Source organism: Martes martes, assembly GCF_963455335.1.
Source record: "Martes martes genome assembly, chromosome: 17".
Lineage (NCBI taxonomy): Eukaryota > Metazoa > Chordata > Mammalia > Carnivora > Mustelidae > Martes > Martes martes.
Genome location: NC_137905.1, coordinates 51,515,894 through 51,534,478, shown reverse-complemented (window position 1 = coordinate 51,534,478; position 18,585 = coordinate 51,515,894). Strand labels below are relative to the sequence as shown.

The 18,585-nt window shown below is 40.7% G+C and overlaps 1 protein-coding gene and 1 pseudogene across 2 annotated transcripts in view; one reads left to right on the top strand and one right to left on the bottom strand.

Annotated features, from left to right (window-relative positions):
- The window catches only part of LOC308358388 (orphan sodium- and chloride-dependent neurotransmitter transporter NTT5-like), a gene marked incomplete at both ends in the record, with an annotated part of 36,140 nt that extends 18,346 nt beyond the window's left edge, over window positions 1-17,794 (top strand). The window contains 5 exon segments of the mRNA XM_080828572.1: window positions 14,392-14,578; window positions 14,913-15,114; window positions 15,243-15,414; window positions 17,168-17,360; window positions 17,573-17,794. Of these exon segments, the coding sequence (XP_080684698.1) occupies window positions 14,392-14,578; window positions 14,913-15,114; window positions 15,243-15,414; window positions 17,168-17,360; window positions 17,573-17,794 (976 nt within the window).
- LOC308359018 (large ribosomal subunit protein eL30-like) lies at window positions 13,361-13,703 on the bottom strand (annotated as a pseudogene). Its single transcript has one exon. The product of its transcript is annotated as a large ribosomal subunit protein eL30-like (transcript).
- Window positions 17,795-18,585: the final 791 nt, after the last annotated feature.

Here is an 18,585-nt window from a genome sequence, read left to right as displayed (position 1 = left end):
GGACATTTAGTATAAATGGAATCAAACAATATGATGGGAGCTTTTGTTTTTGGATTCTTTCACCACACAGCCTTTTTCATTGTGTTTGGTGTTTTTTTTGTTTTGTGTAGTGACTATGGCAGCATTTCTTTTTTTTTGTCATCATGGTAAGTATACTCCTTAATCTCCATCACCTATTTCACCCGTCCCCCACCCACCACCCCTCTTGTAGCCCTTAGTTTGTTCTCTATAGATAAGAATCTGTTTCTTGGGGGTGCCGGTGGCTCAGTGGGTTAAGCCTTTGCCTTTGGCTCAGGTCATGGTCTCAGGGATGGTATTGAGCCCTGCATTGGGCTCTCTGCTCCGCAGAGAGCCTGCTTCCCTCTCTCTCCGCTTGCCTCTCTGCCTACTTGTGATCTCTCTCTGTGTCAAATAAATAAAACCTTAAAAAAAAAAAGAATCTGTTTCTTGGTTTGTCTTTTTTCTCCTGCTTGTTGTTTGTTTTGTTCCTTAAATTCCACATATGAGTGAAATCATATGGTATTTGTGTGTCTCTGACTGACTTAATCTCGTTTAGTATTATACTGTCTAGTTCCACCCATGTTGTTGCAAATGGCAGGATTTCACTCGTTTTTATGGCTGAATAATATTCCTGTGTGTGTGTGTGTGTGTACATGTACATGTGTGTACGTACCACATCTCTGTCCATTAACCTCTTAAGAGACACTTGAGCTGCTTCCATTAATTTGGCTTTTGTAAATAATGCTGCAGTAAACATAGGGGTGCATGTATTCCATTTGAATTTGTATTTTTGTATTTTTTGGGTAAATACTGGTAGTGCATTTACTGGATCATGGGGTAGCTCTATTTTTAACTTATTGAGGAGCCTCCAAACTGGTTTCCACAGTGGCTGCACCAGTTTGCATTCCCACCAAAAATGCATGAAGGTTCCTTTTTCTCTGCATCCTCGAGGACATCTGTTGCTTCCTGTGTTGTTAATTTTAGCCGTTCTGACAGAGGTGAGGTTCTATCTCACTGTAGTTTTGATTTGCATTTCCCTGATGATTAGTGATGTTGAGCATCTTCTCATATGTCTGTTGGCCATCTGGATGTCTTCTTTGAAGAAAGGTCTGTTCACGTCTTCTGCCCATTTTTAGTAGCATTTTTTGATTAGAAAAAACACGTAACATGAAAGTTACTAAACCATCTTTTAAGTCTGCAGTTCAATACTGTGAAATACATTTACATTGTTGTGAAATCGATCTCCAGAATGTTTTCATTTTGCAAAACTGAAACTACACCATTTAAACAACATACTCCCTTTCCCCTCTCTCCTCAGCCTCTGATAAACATCTTTCCACTTTCTGTTTCTATTAGTTTGACTATTTTAGTTTCCTTATATAATAAGTAGAAGCATGTGGTATTTGTCTTTTTTCATGTTCTTCTAGGAGCTTTACAGTTTTAGCTTTTTTTTGTTGTTCACATATCTTCTATTTCAAGTAAATTTTTGTACAAGGTGTGGAGTAAAAGTCAGGGTTAATTATTTTTCCCTTTTAGATACCCATTTGTTCCAGCATCATTTGTTGAAAAAGACAATCTTTTCCTCATCAAATTGCCTTGTTACCTTCGTTGAAAGTCGATTGACCATAGATGTTTAAGTCTGTTTCCAGACTACCCTAGTCAATTTGCCAATAGCATCCTGTTGTGATTACTAATATATTATAGTAAATCTTATTTATTTATTTATTAAAAGATTTTATTTATTTATTTGACAGAAAGATCACAAGTAGGCAGAGAGGCAGGCAGAGAGAGGTGGGGGGGGGAGCAGGTTCCCTGCTGAGCAGAGAGCCCAATGTGGGCTCGATCCCAGGACCCTGGGATCATGACCTGAGCCAAAGGCAGAGGCTTTACCCACTGAGCCACCCAGGCGTCCCTATTACACTAAATCTTAAAATCAAGCTGTGTAAATTCTCCAATTGTGTTATTATTTTCCCAAATTGTTTTGGCTATTGTGTATCTTCGCTCTGCATGTAAATCTTAGAATTAGCTTGTCATTTTTTTTTACAAAGATAAAATCCTACTATGTTGTTAATTGGGATTGAATTATTGATTGGATCAACAGATCATTTTGAGAAGAATGAATAATTAGCAATACAGTGTCTTCTGATTCAGGAACATGGTATATCTCTGTTATTTGGATGTTCCTTAATTTCACGCAGTAATACTTTGTAAGTTTCAGTATATAAAATGTCTTGCACATATTTTGTAAAGTTTATCCCTAATGATTTCATGTTTTATATTCTATTGTAAATAATATCCTTAAACTTTAATTCTCATTCTTCATTGTTTAGTATATTGAGGTACAACTGATTTGTGTATATTAATCTTGATAAACTCATCTTTTTGTAGCTTTTAAGTTTTTCTACATATATAATCGTGTAGATTTGAATGAAGATTTTATTCCTCCTGCTTATCTTTTAGAGGTTATTTTATTTGCTTTACAGCATTGACTGGAATCTCCAGTATGTTTTTGTTTTTGTTTTTTTTAATCTTTTTTTTTTAAAGATTTTATTTATTTATTTGACAGAGATCACAGTAGACAGAGAGGCAGGCAGAGAGAGAGAGAGAGAGAGGGAAGCAGGCTCCCTGCTGAGCAGAGAGCCCGATGCGGGACTCCATCCCAGGACCCTGAGATCATGACCCACTGAGCCACCCAGGCGCCCTTGTTTTTGTTTTTTAAAGATTTTTTATTTTATTATTTTTTTTGACAGAGATCACAAGTAGGCAGAGAGGGAGGAAGCAGGCTCCCCGCTGAGCAGAGAACCCCATGCGGGGCTCGATCCCAGGACCTTGGGATCATAACCTGAGCCGAAGGCAGAGGCTTTAACCCACTGAGCCACCCAGGTGCCCCTCCAGTATGTTTTTGAATAGAAGGAGTGAAAATGGACGTCTGTGCATTTTGCCATTTTCAAGGGGGATGAGTGATTCCATTAGATTGTTGCCCCAAGATTGTTATTTCTTCTTCAGAAATTTGAGAGAATATATCAGTGAGTCATCTAGGCATAGAATTTTCTTTGTGGGTCACCTGGGTGACTCAGTGGGTTAATTAAGCAGCTGCCTTTGGCTCAGGTCATGATCCGAGTCCTGGGATGGAGTCCCGGATCGGGCTCCCTACTCCTCAGAGACCCTGCTTCTCTCTCTCCCTCTCCCTGCCGCTCTGCCTACTTGTGCTATCTCTCTGTCAAATAGATAAATAAAATATATTTCTTTAAATTTTTCTTTCTGTGTTTTTAGTTATACTTAAGTTTATCTAATAAATCGTAGGGCTCTTTTTTTTTTAAGATTTTATTTATTTGACAGAGAGCATGAGCAGGGGGAGCAACAGGCAGAAGAAGAGGGAGAAGCAGGCCCCCCGCCCCAACCTTCGGCCCAGAGCAGAGCTCAATCCCAGGACCCTGGGATCGTGACTTTAGCCAAAGGCAGAGGCTTAACTGACTGAGCCACTCAGGCACCCCTTGTTTTTGTTTCATGTATTAGTTTTGGTAATTTCTGTGTTTGAGGGATTTTTTTTTTCATTTTATTTAAGCCGTTAGGTATGTCAGTACAATGACATTCATCATACTTCTGTTTTATCCTTTTAAGAACTTGTAGTATTGTCCCTCTTTCATTGCTAATGTTGGTGATTATCACCTTCTCCTTTTTTTCTTCAATAAATTTAGTTAGAGGTTGTATCAGTTTTAAAAGTTCAACTTTTAGTTTTTGTTATTTTCTCTATTTGTTAATTTTCTGTGTCATTGACTTTGCTCTTTAATATTTCTTTCTACTTTATTGTTTTAGCTTTTTTTTAATTTTAAAGATTTTATTTATTTATTTGACAGACAGAGATCACAAGTAGGAAGAGAGGCAGGCAGAGAGAGAAGCAGGCTCTCCACTGAGCAGAGAGCCTGATGCAGGGCTCAGTCTCAGGACCCTGAGATCATGACCTGAGCCGAAGGTAGAGGCTTAACCCACCGAGCCACCCAGGCATCTGTTGTTTTAGCATTTTAAGGCAGAGGCTTAGGTTGGCTTGGGGCCTTTCTTTTGTCTAATATAAGCATTTATAGCTATGCATTTCCCTCTAGGCATCACTTTAGCTACATCCCACAAATTTTGATATGCTGTTTCATTTACTTTCAATTAAAAAATATGAAATTTTCTTTGTGATTTCTTTGACCCTTGGTTATTTAGAAATGTTTTTTAGTAGACTATTTCCTAGAGCAATTTTAGATTCACAGTACATTTGAGCAGAAGGTACAAAGATTTCCTATATTCTTTGCCTCCACACGTGCGAAGCCTCCTTCATTACCAACATCCCCCACCTGAGTGGTACATTGTTACAACCGATGACCTACATTAATACATCATTATTACCCAAAGTCCATAGTTTACATTAAGGTTCATTTTGGTGTTGTACATTCTGTGAGTTTGAACAAATGTATAATGATATGTATCCGTAATTATAGTATCATACAGAGTATTTTTACTGCCCTGAAAACTGTCCTGCATGTTTATTGCTTCCCCAAGCCCTGGCAATGAATTATCATTTTACTGTCTCCATAATTTTGCTTTTTCCAGAATGTCATATAGTTGGAATCATACAGTATGTAGCCTTTTTAGATTAACTACTTTCCCTTAGCAATATGCATTTAATTTTTTTTTCATGTATTTTCATGGCTTGATAGTTCCTTTCTTTTTTGGACTGAATAGTATTCCATTGTCTGAATATACCACGGTTTATTTATCCAGCCTCCTCTTGATTGCTTCCAAATTTTGGCAATTATAAAGAAAGCTATTATAATTGTTCATGTATTATAAATGTTCATGTGCAGTTTTTTAATGAACATAACTCTCTAGGCTAGATACCAAGAAGAACAGTTGCTGAATTGTATGGTAAAAGTATGTTTACTTTTGTAGGAATCTGCCAAACTGTCTTCCAAAGTAGATGTACTAGTTTGCATTCCCACCAGCAAAAAATGAGAGTTCCTTTTGATCCACAACCTCACAGTGTGTGGTGTTATTAGTCTTCTGGTTTTGGTTATTCTAATAATAGTGCTAGCTCATTGTTGTTCGAGTTTGCATTTCCCTGATGACATATGATGTGTGGAGCATCTTTTCATACTGCCATCTGTATATCTTTGGTGAGGTATCTATTAAGGTCTTTGACACATTTTTAAATCAGGTTGTTTTCTTATTACTAAGCTTTAAGAGTTCTTTACGTATTTTGGATAACAGTTCTTTAGCAGATGTGCCTTTTGCAAATATTTTCTCTCAGTCTGTGGCTTGTCGTCTTCTTTTCTTGATAGAATCTTTCACAGAACAACTTTTAATTTAATTTAATTTTTTAAAAGATTTTATTTATTTATTTGACAGAGAGAGCACAAGTAGGCAGAGAGGCAGGCAGAGAGAGAGGGGGAAGCAGGCTCCCCACCTAGCGGAGAGCCCAATGCAGGGTTTGATCCCAGGACCCTGAGATCATGACCTGAGCCGAAGGCAGAGGCTTAATCCACTGAGCCACCCAGGCACCCCACAAGTTTTAATTTTAATGAATTCCAGCTTATCAGTTATTTCTTTGATGGATTGTACCTTTGGATTTGTATCTAAAAAGTCATTGTTGGGATGCCTGGGTGGCTCAGTCATTAAGCATCTGCCTTCGGCTCAGGGCATGATCCCAGGGTCCTGGGATTGAGCCCCTCATCAGTCTCCCTGCTTGTGTTCCCTCTCTCGCTGTGTCTCTGTCAAATAAATAAATAAAATCTTTAGGAAAAATAAAAGGTCATTGTCATAGTCAAGGTCATCTAGATTTTCTCCTGTGTTATTATAGGAGTTTTATAGTTTTGCATTTTACATTTAGGTTTTTGATCTTGTTTTAATTTTTGTGAAGTGTATAAGGTCTGTGTTTAATTCTTTTTTGTATGTGGGTGTTCCTTTGTTCCAGCACCACTTGTTGAAAAGACTATCTTTGCTCCATTGTATTGCCTTTCTCCTTTTTCACAGATCAGTTTACTATATGTGAGTCTATTTCTGGGCTCTGTTCTGTTCTATGGATCTAATTGTCTGAGGTGTTTTTTTGTTTTGTTTTTAGTTTTTTTTTTTTTTGGCCAATACCATATTTCTTGATTGTTTCATTTTATAGTAAGCTTTAAAGTCAGATAATGTCAGTCCTTCAACTTTGTTCCCAGTATTTTGTCGGCTATTCTGGATCCTTTGCTTCTCCATGTAAACCTTAGAATCAGTTTGTCAGTATCCACAAAATAACTTGGTTGGATATAATTGAAATTGCTAGAAGTATGTTTTAAAATTTCCAAATATTTGAGTTTTTACCAGCCCTATTATTTTTATTAACATATAATGTATTATTTGTTTCAGGGATACAGGTCTGTGATTCATCAGTCTTACACAATTCACAGCGCTCACCATAGCACATACCCTCCCCAATGTCTATCACCCCACCACCCCATCCCTCCCACCCCCTTTCATTCTAGCCTTATTTTTATATTTAATGATTTAAAATTCTATGTCATTATGGTCAGAGAACATACCCTGTATACTTGGAATTGCTTTACTTTATTGAGAGGTTTTTTTTTTTTTTTTTTAAATAGCTCAGCATGTGGTCTGTCTTGGAGGGCATTACATATGTACTTTAAAGATTTTTTTTTTTTTAATTTGTCAGAGAGAGTGAGCACAGGCAGAGAGAGAGGCAGGCAGAGGCAGAGGGAGAAGCAGGCTCCCTGCCGAGCAAGGAGCCCGATGTGGGACTCGATCCCAGGACCCTGGGATCATGACCTGAGCCGAAGGCAGCCGCTTAACCAACTGAGCCACCCAGGCGTCCCCATATGTACTTTAAAGTAATGTGCATTCTCATATTATTGGATACAGTATCCTGTAAATGTTAATTAGGTGAAATTGGTTGATGTTTGGTTCAAGTCTGTATTATTAGTGATTTTGGATACTTGTTCTGTCAGTTACTGAAAGGAGTGTGTTGACATCTTCAGTTGTAAGTATGGATGGATTTATTTCCTTCCAGTTCTATCATTTTTTGCTTCATGCAGTTTGAATTTCTGTTACTAGGTATATAAACATTAGTACTATTATATCTTTTGGATGAATTGACCCCTTCATCATTATGAAATATCTTTTCATCCATGTTATATTACTTATTTTGTAGACTGCTTTGTCTTAATATAACTGCTCCATCCTTCTTATGATTTGTGTTTGTGTGGCATATATTTTTCATCCTTATCCTTTAAATCTATCCATGTCTTTTTTTTTTTAAAGATTTTATTTATTTATTTGACAGAGATCACAAGTAGGCAGAGAGGAAAGCAGAGAGAGAGAGAGGGAAGCAGGCTCCCTGCTGAGCAGAGAGCCCGATGTGGGGCTCGATCCCAGGACCCTGGGATCATGACCTGAGCTGAAGGCAGAGGCTTTAACCCACTGAGCCATCCAGGCGCCCCAATCCATGTCTTTATAATTAAAATATGTTCTTGTAGCCAGCATATATAGTTCTTTTTTTTTTTTTTAAAGACTTTATTTGTTCATTTATTTGACAGACGGAGATCACAAGTAGGCAGAGAAGCAGACAGAGAGAGAGGAGGAAGCAGGCTCCCTGCCGAGCAGAAAGCCCGATGCGGGGCTCGATCCCAGAACCCTGGAATCATGACCAGAGCCGAAGGCAGAGGCTTTAACCAATGAGCCACCCAGGCACCCCAGCATATATAGTTCTTTCTTGATTTTTTATTCATTGTGATATTTAGGCCATTTATATTTATTGTAATTATCCATAGAATTATGTTTAAGTCTAACCTCTTGGTACTACTTTTCTTTTTGTTGCATCTCTTGTTACTTTATTCCTCATTTTCCAACTAGATTAAGTCTTTAAAAGAGATTTTTAGGATTCCATTTTTATCTCCTTTCTTGGCTTCTTCCGTGTATCTCTTTGTTTTATATGTTCAGTGATTGTTCTAGAGCTTATAGTATACATCTTTAACTCATCACCATCTTCTTTCAAATAATATTAAATAATTTCTCACAAAATGTAGGAACATTACAACAATGTATTTCTATTCCCTCCTCCTGTCCTTTGTATTATTGTAACACATTTTTCTTCTCAGCACATTATAAACGTAATTCATTGCTACTATTTTTGCTTTAAATTATCTATGTATTTAAAAGAAATTTTTAAAAAAGATTTTATTTATTTATTTGACAGACAGAGATCACAAATAGGCAGAGAGGCAGGCAGAGAGGGAGAGAGGAGGAAGCAGGCTTGCCGCGCAGCAGAGAGCCCAATGCGGGGCTCGATCCCAGGACCGTGAGACCATGACCTGAGCCGAAAGCAGAGGCTTTAATCCACTGAGCTACCCAGGCGCCCCTAAAAGAAATTTTTAAATGCGAAAAAATGTGTCTTATATTTACCCAAATATTTCCCATTTCCAGCACTGTTTATTCCTTATATAGATCCAGGCTTCCATCTGGTATTCTTTTTCTTCCATTTAAGAACCTCCTTTAGCATTTTTTTGTAATGCAGACCTGTCAGCAATGAATTTTCTCAATTTTTGTTTGTCTGAAAGTCTTTGCTTCACCTTTAGTTATGAAACATATATCCGTATAAATATATGAAATATATGAATCATATATATGAATATATGAAATATCTTTAGTTATGAAAGAATATTTCAGTGTATAATTTTGGTTTGACAGTTTTTTTTTTCTGTTATTTCTTGTCCTCTTGCTTTTATACTTTCTGGCGGCGTTCCTGCATTCATTCTTATCTTTGTTTTGTTGTATGTGTCTCACTTTTTCCCAGGCTGCTTTTAAAATTTTCTGTTTTTCAGGAATGTTACTATCAGAGTTCTTTCAGTTTTCTTTCTATTTTTCCTGTTTGGGCTTCATTTAGGTTCTTGGAACTTGGAACTGACGGTTTACAGTTTTTATCAAATTAGGAAAAATTTAGGCCAGTATTTTTTCAATATCTTTCAGTATTTCAATATTTTTCAAATATCTACCACCCCTTCTTTTCCTGGAACTCTGGTTACACATCACTTATTTTGGAGTGTTTGGTATTACCTACAAGTCATTGAGTTTCTGTCTTTCTTCAGTATTTTTTCTCTGTATGTCCTTTTTAAGTTCTGATACTGTTTATTTGGGTTCGTTGATGTTTCTTTCTACATTATCTAATCTGCTGTTAATCTAATCTTGGGAATTTTTAAAAAGATGTATTTATTTATTTGAGAGCACACATGTGAGGAGAGGGAGGGGCGGAAAGGGAGAAGAAGGAAGCAGACTGCCAGAACATGGAGCACAGTCCCACAACCCGGCTCTCCTGACCTGAGCTCAGATCAACAGCCAGACACTCAGCCTACTGAACTACCCAGGCACCCCAGGAATTTTTCACTTCAGATACTATAGTTTTAATTTCCAAAGGTCCCACTTTTTTTTTTAATCTTCTGTTTTTCTACTTGTCAGGTTTATTGTTTTCTTTAAGTACTTTAACATAGTTTTATTTATTTTATTTTAATTTTTATTTATTTATTTGACAGACAGAGATCACAAGTAGGCAGAGAAGCAGGCAGAGAGAGAGGAGGAAGCAGGCTCCCTGCTGAGCAGAGAGCCTGATGCGGGGCTCGATCCCAGGGGATCATGACCTGAGCCGAAGGCAGAGGCTTTAACCCACTGAGCCACCCAGGCGCCCCTTTAACATAGTTTTAATAGCTGTTTTAATATCCCTGATTGCTAATTCCATCATTTCTGTCATTTATTGCACTATTTTATTTATTGTTTTATTTACTGATTTTACTCCTGAGTATAGATCACATTCCTTCCGAAATTTGTTTACTAATTTTTGACTGGATGCTGGACTTTGTAAATTTTATGTTTTTGAGTGTCTGGCTTTTGTTGTCTTCCTGCAGTGAGTATTGAGCTTTTTCCTAGCAGGCAGTGTTACTTGTGGTTTACTTTGATCCTTTTGAGGCTTGATTTTTTTTTTATAAACATTTTTTTAAAATTTATTTATTTGTTAGAGAGAGAGAGCGAGCAAGCACAGGCAGACAGAGTGGTAGGCAGAGGCAGAGGGAGAAGCAGGCTCCCCACCAAGCAAGGAGCCCGATGTGGGACTCGATCCCAGGACGCTGGGATCATGACCTGAGCCGAAGGCAGCCACTTAACCAACTGAGCCACCCAGGCGTCCCTTGAGGCTTGATTTTAACCTTCATTAGAATGGGTCTAGAGTAGTTTCTTCTCCAGAAATAGTTCATTCCCGTTGCTAAGGGATGTCCTTCCTGGGGTCCCTATGGAATACCCCATCCAGGACTTAGATATTTTCCAGTTACTTTTTACATGGTCTTGTGGATTTTCACCCTACACACATGCATCTTAAAATTCAGCAAAGACTCAAGGGGACGCCTATGTAAACTTTTTCTTTTTCTTCCCAGCTGCCTCTCCTCCAGAATTCTTCCTTGAAACTCCCAGCTGCTTCAGCCTCTTTGAACTCCTTTGCTTCTTCAACTCAGTGAGACTGCCATGCTTTGCTTGCAATCTTCTTCCCCGCTCTGCAGACCAGAATGTATTTTCAGGCAGAAAACCAGGCCCGTTGTATGGCACACCTCATTTGTTTCCCTTCTCTCAGGGATCAAAGTTTTGTGCTGCCTATTATTTAATGTCTGAAGACAGTTGTTTTACAAATTTTGTCCCATTGTCTGGTTGTTTACAATGGGAGGGTAAGTTGTACCCCTTTTGCTTCATTGTGGCTGACAGAAGAATTATTCACACTCGATTTTAAGTTTGTTATTTTTTTATTTCAAGATGTTCCATTTAGTTTTTTAAAATCCTCATGGTCAGTTTATAGTTTATTTTTCCTTTCAAATATTCCTAAGCTTGTCTTTTATTATGTTAGCAAATATAGTTGTATTATAATCTTCCAAAATTCTAATATTTGGAAGTAACTTTAGGTTGATTTTTACTGTGTTGTTTCTGATGGTTATTGCTCATGGTGTCTCTTTTTGTTTACTTCATTCTCTCTGTGTCCTATTTATTTGATCATTATTTATGGAAATTCTTTTTTTTAAAAGATTTTATTTATTTATTTGACAGACAGAGATCACAGGTAGGCAGAGAAGCAGGCAGAGAGAGAGGAGGAAGCAGGCTCCCTGCTGAGCAGAGAGCCTGATGCGGGGCTCGATCCCAGGACCCTGGGATCATGACCTGAGCCGAAGGCAGAGGCTTTAACCCACTGAGCCACCCAAGCGCCCCTCTTTTTTTTTTAAAGATCTATTTAGGGGGACCTAGGTGGCTTAGTCGGTTATATTAACGTGTCTGCTTTTGCCTCAGGTCATGATCCCAGGGTCCTGGGACTGAGCCCTGCATCAGACTCCTTGCTCAGTGGGGAGCCTGCTTCTCCCTCTCCCTCTGCTACTCCCCCTGCTTTTGCTCTCTTCCTTTTAAAAAAAAAGTTCTATTTATTTGAGAGAGAGAAAGACAGAATGTGAATGGAAGGGGGGGGGTAGAGGCAGAGGAAGAGAGAATCCCCAGCAGACCCCCATCCTCCGTGCAGACCCTGACAAGAGGTTTGATCCCATGGCCCTGAGATCATGGCCCAAGCCAAAATCAAGAGCCGACATCTAATCAACTGAGCCACACAGGTACCCCTATTTGTGGGAATTCTTAAGGCCTAGAATGAAGGTGCATTCATCCAAATAGGACTTCTGTTTCTACCTGATGCAGGGGGACATTAGAAAGAAACTACTTGAATCTCAGTTCTCAGCCTGAGTTCTTGAGATGACCAGAGTCAAATATTTGGGCTGCAAATCCAAGGTAGGGCTGGCTTGTGCTTATGACATGCCAGGAACTTTAAATATTTCCTTCATTTTGCTCATTTCTTTTTTTTTTTTTTAAGATTTATTTATTTGACACAGAGAGAGCACAAGTAGGCAGAGAGGCAAGCAAAGAGAGAGGGGGAAGCAGGCTCCCCGCCAAGCAGAGAATCCGATGCGGGCCTCGATCCCAGGACCCTGAGATCATGACCTGAGCCGAAGGCAGAGCCTTAACCCACTGAGCCACCCAGGTGCCCCATTTTGCTTATTTCTGAAGCAACCTTCTTTGCATTCCCTGTTTTGTGGAAGGCTTGGGTGTGAGTTTCTAGTTCTTTTTTTTTTTTTAAGATTTTATTTATTTATTTGACAGATACTGTGAGAGAGGGAACACAAGCAGGGGGAGTGGGAGAGGGAAGCAGCCCCCTCCCGCCAGACAGGGGGGGCCAATGTGGGACTTGATCCCAGGACGCTGGGATCATGACCCAAGCTGAAGGCAGACGCCCAACAACTGAGCCACCGAGGCGCCCCTCTAGTTCATTTTTATACTGAAGGTGTAGCCCTTTGAGGTGTGAAGTTTAAGGGAAACTTTTAGCCTGATTCTTATTTGTGCAGACTCTGGTGCTTTATATCTGACCTCCATGGTCTTTTTATTTCTTAAAGATCACAAAATTGGAAACTACAGGTATAGTTTGCTGTATTTGACTTTTACTTCAGGGAAAAGTTGTTTTGGATTTCCCCTTTCCCCATTGTTTTTGTCTGTACTTCAATTTTTGTCTAATAATTCCTCACATTTTCAATATTTTAATTCTTTTAAGAAGATTTAAAATATCTTTCAGACTTTTAAATTACATACAGTGAGAGTGAAATAAGTCAAACAGAGAGAGTCAAGTATCATATGGTTTCACTTATTTGTGGAGCATAACAAATAATATAGAGGACAAGGGTAGATGGAGAGGAGAAGGGAGTTGAGGGAAATTGGAAGGGGAGGTGAACCATGAGAGACTATGGACTCTGAAAAACAACCTGAGGATTTTGAAGGGGCGGGGGGTGGGAGGTTGGGGGAACCAGGTGGTGGGTATTAGGGAGGGCACAGATTGCATGGAGCACTGGGTGTGGTGAAAAAACAATGAATACTGTTACGCTGAAAATAAATAAATAAAAAAAATTGCCTATTACCAAGAGGACATATTTTATTTTCTAAGATGTGATCGAACAATAATTATTTCCCTGCACCTTGCATTTTGCTCTTATCACTAAGTATTTGGTATAGAGCAACAAGCCAAGTTGTTTTATTTTTGTTTTTTATTAAACAAGCTGTGGCTAGTTCTTTTTTTTTCAAGATTTTATTTATTTATTTGACAGAGATCACAAGTAGGCAGAGAGGCAGGTGGAAAGAGAGGGGGAAGCAGGCTCCCCGCCAGGGCTTGATCCCATGACCCTGAGATTGTGACCTGAGCCGAAGGCAGAGGCTTTAACCCACTGAGACACCCAGGCGTCCCTGTGGCAAGTTTTATTAAAGAAAAATTCTGCATGATTTACTTTTCACCGGTCTGTGTGGTATGCTTCTAATGTTATCAGAATCACCTGGATCAGTGATAGTGTGCATACTCTTTAGTAGTTCCCACATGCTGTGCCCAGTTCAGTATTATTGCCACTCTAGTGATGGACACCAGTTTTGGCCAACATGGCATAGTATTCTATTTCAGATTTCCTCAAGGCTGGGCAATTGTTGGTGAGGATGACCAGTTTTGCTTTGCCATGTCTGATCATTTTCAGAGTCTGCTTGTACCCCAGCATGTACCTTCCACTTTTTATAACAAGCTGGAGCCTAGAGTTGGTCAACTCCCACGACTTTTTCATCTTCTTTGGGGCCACCATCTTCCCACCTTAGGTGCGGATGGTTCCAACCAAGAGCAACTGCCAAAATGGCCAGGAGAGAGAAAGGCTGAGCTGAGTTTTTAAGGATTTTTAGGAATTAGTCAAGTGCAGAGTGGTAGCAGGGGTAGGGTTGGTCTTGGGCATGAGAGAGCATGGCCAACCCTGAAACTGTAAGTGGTTGAGTCTGATTAAAGCATGAAATGTGCAGAGGGTCATGGGAAGAAGGTAAAGTTAAAGAGGTCAGCAGGGCTTGGATCTGAAGGTTTAAGAAGCAGTTTCTCTCACATAGCACAACTCCATGGGAGCATTATGTAGGTGGTAATCTAAGTAAATGGTGCTCACTGACATTCGTAATGCAAATCCTAGAAGATTGCCTTTTATCCACTAGTCTAAGAAGACAGAAAGGGAAGAGGTAGGTGGTGAATAAGAGACCCCACCACTGCAGCAGGTACCCCAGAGTCCCCGCAGAGACAATAGAAAACACTTCTTCCGGGGTCACAAGTTCTCCAGGCTCACACAAATTCATGATCATGGAGGTGGGTACCTTCTAGGTTTTATCCCAGGCTCTACCTTACCTAGATCGGTAGTGCTAGGTTAGTGGTATACTTTGTTTTCTAGAAGATAAGGAAAAAGGAGACAATCTCTTAAGGAGCCAAATGTTCTATGTGATTCAGCTCCTCATCCCCAGGAATGCTGAAGCACTTGCGAAGCTGGTAACCCTGGGGAAACTGCCTGTTGCGGCCCATCCCCCTCCAAACCTGGTTGATAACCTGACCTCCATCTCCAGCTCCTGGCTCAGCAGCCTTCCCCAGCCCATCAAGAGCATGGTCCTTAGCTATGTGACTGAATGCAACTTAGAGAAGCAGTTTTCGAAGGTCAGTAAAAATAGGTGAAGAGAGCCTAGAGTTACTCAAAGCCTTCAGCGAAACAGAAATTTCAGCTTTTGTTAGCACTAGAAAAAAAAATCACAGAAGCAGCAGGATAACCTACAGCCCTGGTAATGCAAAGAACTATAGCCTGCAGAATGCCTTCTGTGGATGCTGTTAGGTGGATCGGTTTTCCTCATCAGAGGGTCAGCCTGGAGATCTGATTTCCTCAGTGACCCGCAGCTTTTAGAGAGTTTCCCAGGGAAGATAGATAGTATCCTTGTCTGTATGTTTGTGTTAAGTTCAAGGACACTTTAACTCCTGCCCTCTCTCTCCTCAACAGGTTAAGGCGGGCCCAGTCATTGCATTCGTGGCCTTCATTGAAGCCATGTCATTCATTCCTTGGTCTGCCTTCTGGCCCATCCTCTTCTTCCTACTTTTGCTGACACTGGGGCTGAGCAGCATGATAGGGATCATGCAGGCCATCCTTACCCCACTCCAGGACACCTTTTCTTCTTTCAGGAAGTATACAAAGCTGCTTACAGGTACTCTGACCAATGCCCAACTCCCACCAATGGCCCTGAGTTCTCTGAGACTTTTACCCAGTCCAGGTGTATAACCTCTGCTTAGCCCTTGTCTCCCAACCAGACCTCTGACCTTGATCCGGATTCAGTGTTTCCTCCAGTGGTTGTCTTTGTGCTCATGTTCCTGTGTGGCCTCTTCTTCACTCCACCTTCAGGCATCTACTACATGAGTCTGCTGAGTGAATACTGGACGGTCTTCCCCATAACCATCATCATCATACTTGAAAACATAGCTGTGAGCTGGGCCTATGGGGCCAGGAGGTGATAGCTTGGGTCTATAGGGAAGGTTGACCCCTTTCTTATTGCCTCTCTTGTCACCCAGCTAGAGTGGCATAGGGACTCAACTTCAGGGCCTTCTGAAAAACCTGTTTGTTCATTCATTCAATACTTAACATACTTATTGAGTGCTTATTACATGCCAGGCACTGTTTTCCTTACCAAGGTTATTGAATAAAACAAGCATCCCTGTCCTCAAGGAATTTATATTCTAGGGGTAGTAATAAGCAATAATCAGATGAACATATAAAAATATCAGGTGCTGATAATCGATAGAAAATCTAAGGGTAAAGTAAGATGATCAGGAATGGGAATATGCATGGGTGTTAATTTAGATAGGACTGCGAGCAAGGCCTTTCTGATAAGGTGACATTTGAGCAGACTCCTGAGTGAAATGAAGGAAGGAGCCATGACAGATTTTGAGGAAGTGTTCCAAGCAGAGGAAACACTTAAGTGCTGAGGCAAGAGGAAGCATTATGCCTGGAATTCCTGAGGAAGGAGGAGATCAGGTTGGAGTAGAATGTTGGTAGATGAAGCCAGAGAGAGAACAGGAGATCATGTAGAACCTTCTAAGCCATTGCAGGAGTTAGCTTTTATACATTACTTGAGGGGTGGAGGCACTGGAAGGTTTTGAGTAGGGGAGCGGTATCATCAGATTTATTTATTTACTTTTAAATACATAAGACTGCTGGGTGGAAAATAGACTTGAGGAGTCAAGAGCGAAGCAAGGAGAACAGTTAGGTGTTATTGTAATATTCCAAGTGAGAGCTAACAATGGCTTGGGCTAGGGTGGTACAGGTGTAGGTTAAGAGATGTCTTCTAATGCTGCAAGGAAAAGCCAGCAGAGAAGAGGGAGCAAGATAATCAGGGACTGATAGACATAACTGTGCAAGGAAGAGTGGGAAAATCCAAATAAAACACAAAGGACTCCTGAGCATGGCTTTTAACAGGCTGGTGTGTGGACATCCAAGTGGCATAATTCGGAAGCAAAAGGCTTAGGTGGCAGCATTTTCAGGTGAGAGTAATTCACACATTCAAAAAATTTTCTTGAGGCTTTCTCTGTGTTGGGAAGGCCTTGTCATTACTGGGATACAAATAAATTAGAGTGAGTTCCTTCTTTCGAAAAACAGACACCAAAGAGGAAGACATATATAAGCAGATAATCCCAGTCCAGGTGGTAAGTCTATAGTCAAGGTAGCCAGGGACACTCTAGGGGGACCTGGAGAGACTGGGAAGGCATCCTAAAGGAAAAAGTAACTACTCGTCCAGACAGATGAATAGGTGGACAAAGAGAATGGCATTCTAGGCCAGAGAACCCACTTGGATATTTATTATGATTGAGAACCTGCAGTAGAGGACGCTGTATCCATGGGCTGGAAGAAACTAAGGAAAGTTCCTAGAGGGTCAAGTGTTGCCTTCTTTTTTAGTTTGCATTGTTCAGCATGGATACCCAGCATGTAGAAGAGTCCCTCACACATCATAAACACTTTCATACTCATGGAATGAATGAAAGGACTAGACCTTTATCCTGAGGGCATTGGGTACCCATGAAAGGTTTTGAGCAGTAAAGGGAGGTTTGAAAATATTTTCTTGGGTTGGGTTGCAGGACTGACAGCATAAGAAGATAAGAGAGAATGAGGCTTGAGCTGAAGCAGAGGTTTGGAGGTGAAGTAGAATATTTGAAAGATGCTAAGGTCAGGCTGGCCTCAACCTCCAAGGCTGGGTGAGGCCTGACTAGGCCTCCCACAGTCTTGTGGCCCTTTCTCCCTCTCCTTGAAGACTTGGTAATCATGTGGGGACCTCCTGCTTCTCTCATCATTTGTTGGCTGTGGTGGTTTCTGTCTCCAGTTGTGCTGCTAGCCCTGTTTGTGATTACTGTGATTCATCTGTCTCAGAAGACTATCACCTATGTGGCCTGGGACTCGAACAGTGTGAGCCTCCCTCCCCTGACACCAGACCTTCCTAGGGAGTGGGGGCTAGATCTTTCAATCTACCCATGGCCTAAAGACCCTATCATCTCATTCCCTGACTCCCTAAAGACTCCTTAGTTCTCTGCCTTCCTTCCCCTCCCACCCTTCCCTTCTACAGTCCTTCCTTTTCTGGGAACTTTGACATTCTGAGCCCCTTTCCCATCTTTCCACAGTCAAAAGAGGTTCTTCGACAATACCCATCGTGGGGGCTGCTTGCGGTTATTGCCGTTTTTCTCATGGTCATCCTCCCCATCCCCACATACTTTGTATACTGCCTCACCCAAAGGATTTCCTTCAGCTCCACAAGCCAGGGCAAGCCTGTGATATCCTCCAAATCCTTACCCTTAATCCATCCAGCACCTATTACAGAGGTCCAAAAGGAAGAAGTCCTGTAAGCTGATAATCAAGTTGCTGGTCAACCTGTTGGTGATTGCCTAATTTCATTCATTTGACATCACACATTCCTTGAAACAGCATAATGGGCAACTCTTAATACCAATGTGCAACTGTTGATATCCCTAGATGCAGAACTGCTTTTACTCCCAAGAGAAAGGCATTAATTTGGTTGACTCATGGGGCCTGGATTTGCAGCCCCCTCCCAGACCCCATCCTCCCTGATTACCACTGTTACTATGTTTTCCCCATCCCCTTCCTCAGAGAGAGAGAGAGAGAGACTGTGTGTGTGTGTGTGTGTGTGTGTGTGTGTGTGTGTGAAAATACACACACACATTGTCAGTAATGCCTAACAAATCTGCTTCTTGACTTGTCTGTTCAGCTCCTGGAAGGGAGCTGGAGGAGTAATGCTGTTGGTCAATAAATCAGTCCATTGGGCTTCAAGTACTGGGTGTCAGCAGACTTTTTTTTTCTATAAATGCCTTTTCCCCACGAGTTCTTTCTTTTGAGAGCCAGATGTCCAGCCCAGAGTTCCTGCCTTCTCCTTACCATGGCAAATTCAGAATCTCTGTTACTAAGCTTGCTTTATCCAGGGATTGGCCTTTAGCCTAGACAAAACTGGGAAATGGTGGCTTCAGCAAGGTTGGAAAGAATATTAATGCATTTGCTAATGGGACATGGTAATCCTATAATGAGTCTAAAAATTGAAAAGAGGTTCCAAGACTGTGAATTGACACACACCAGTTTAGGGAACTACCAGTCTATATTGCTGAGCCCACCAGGGCCCCATGTC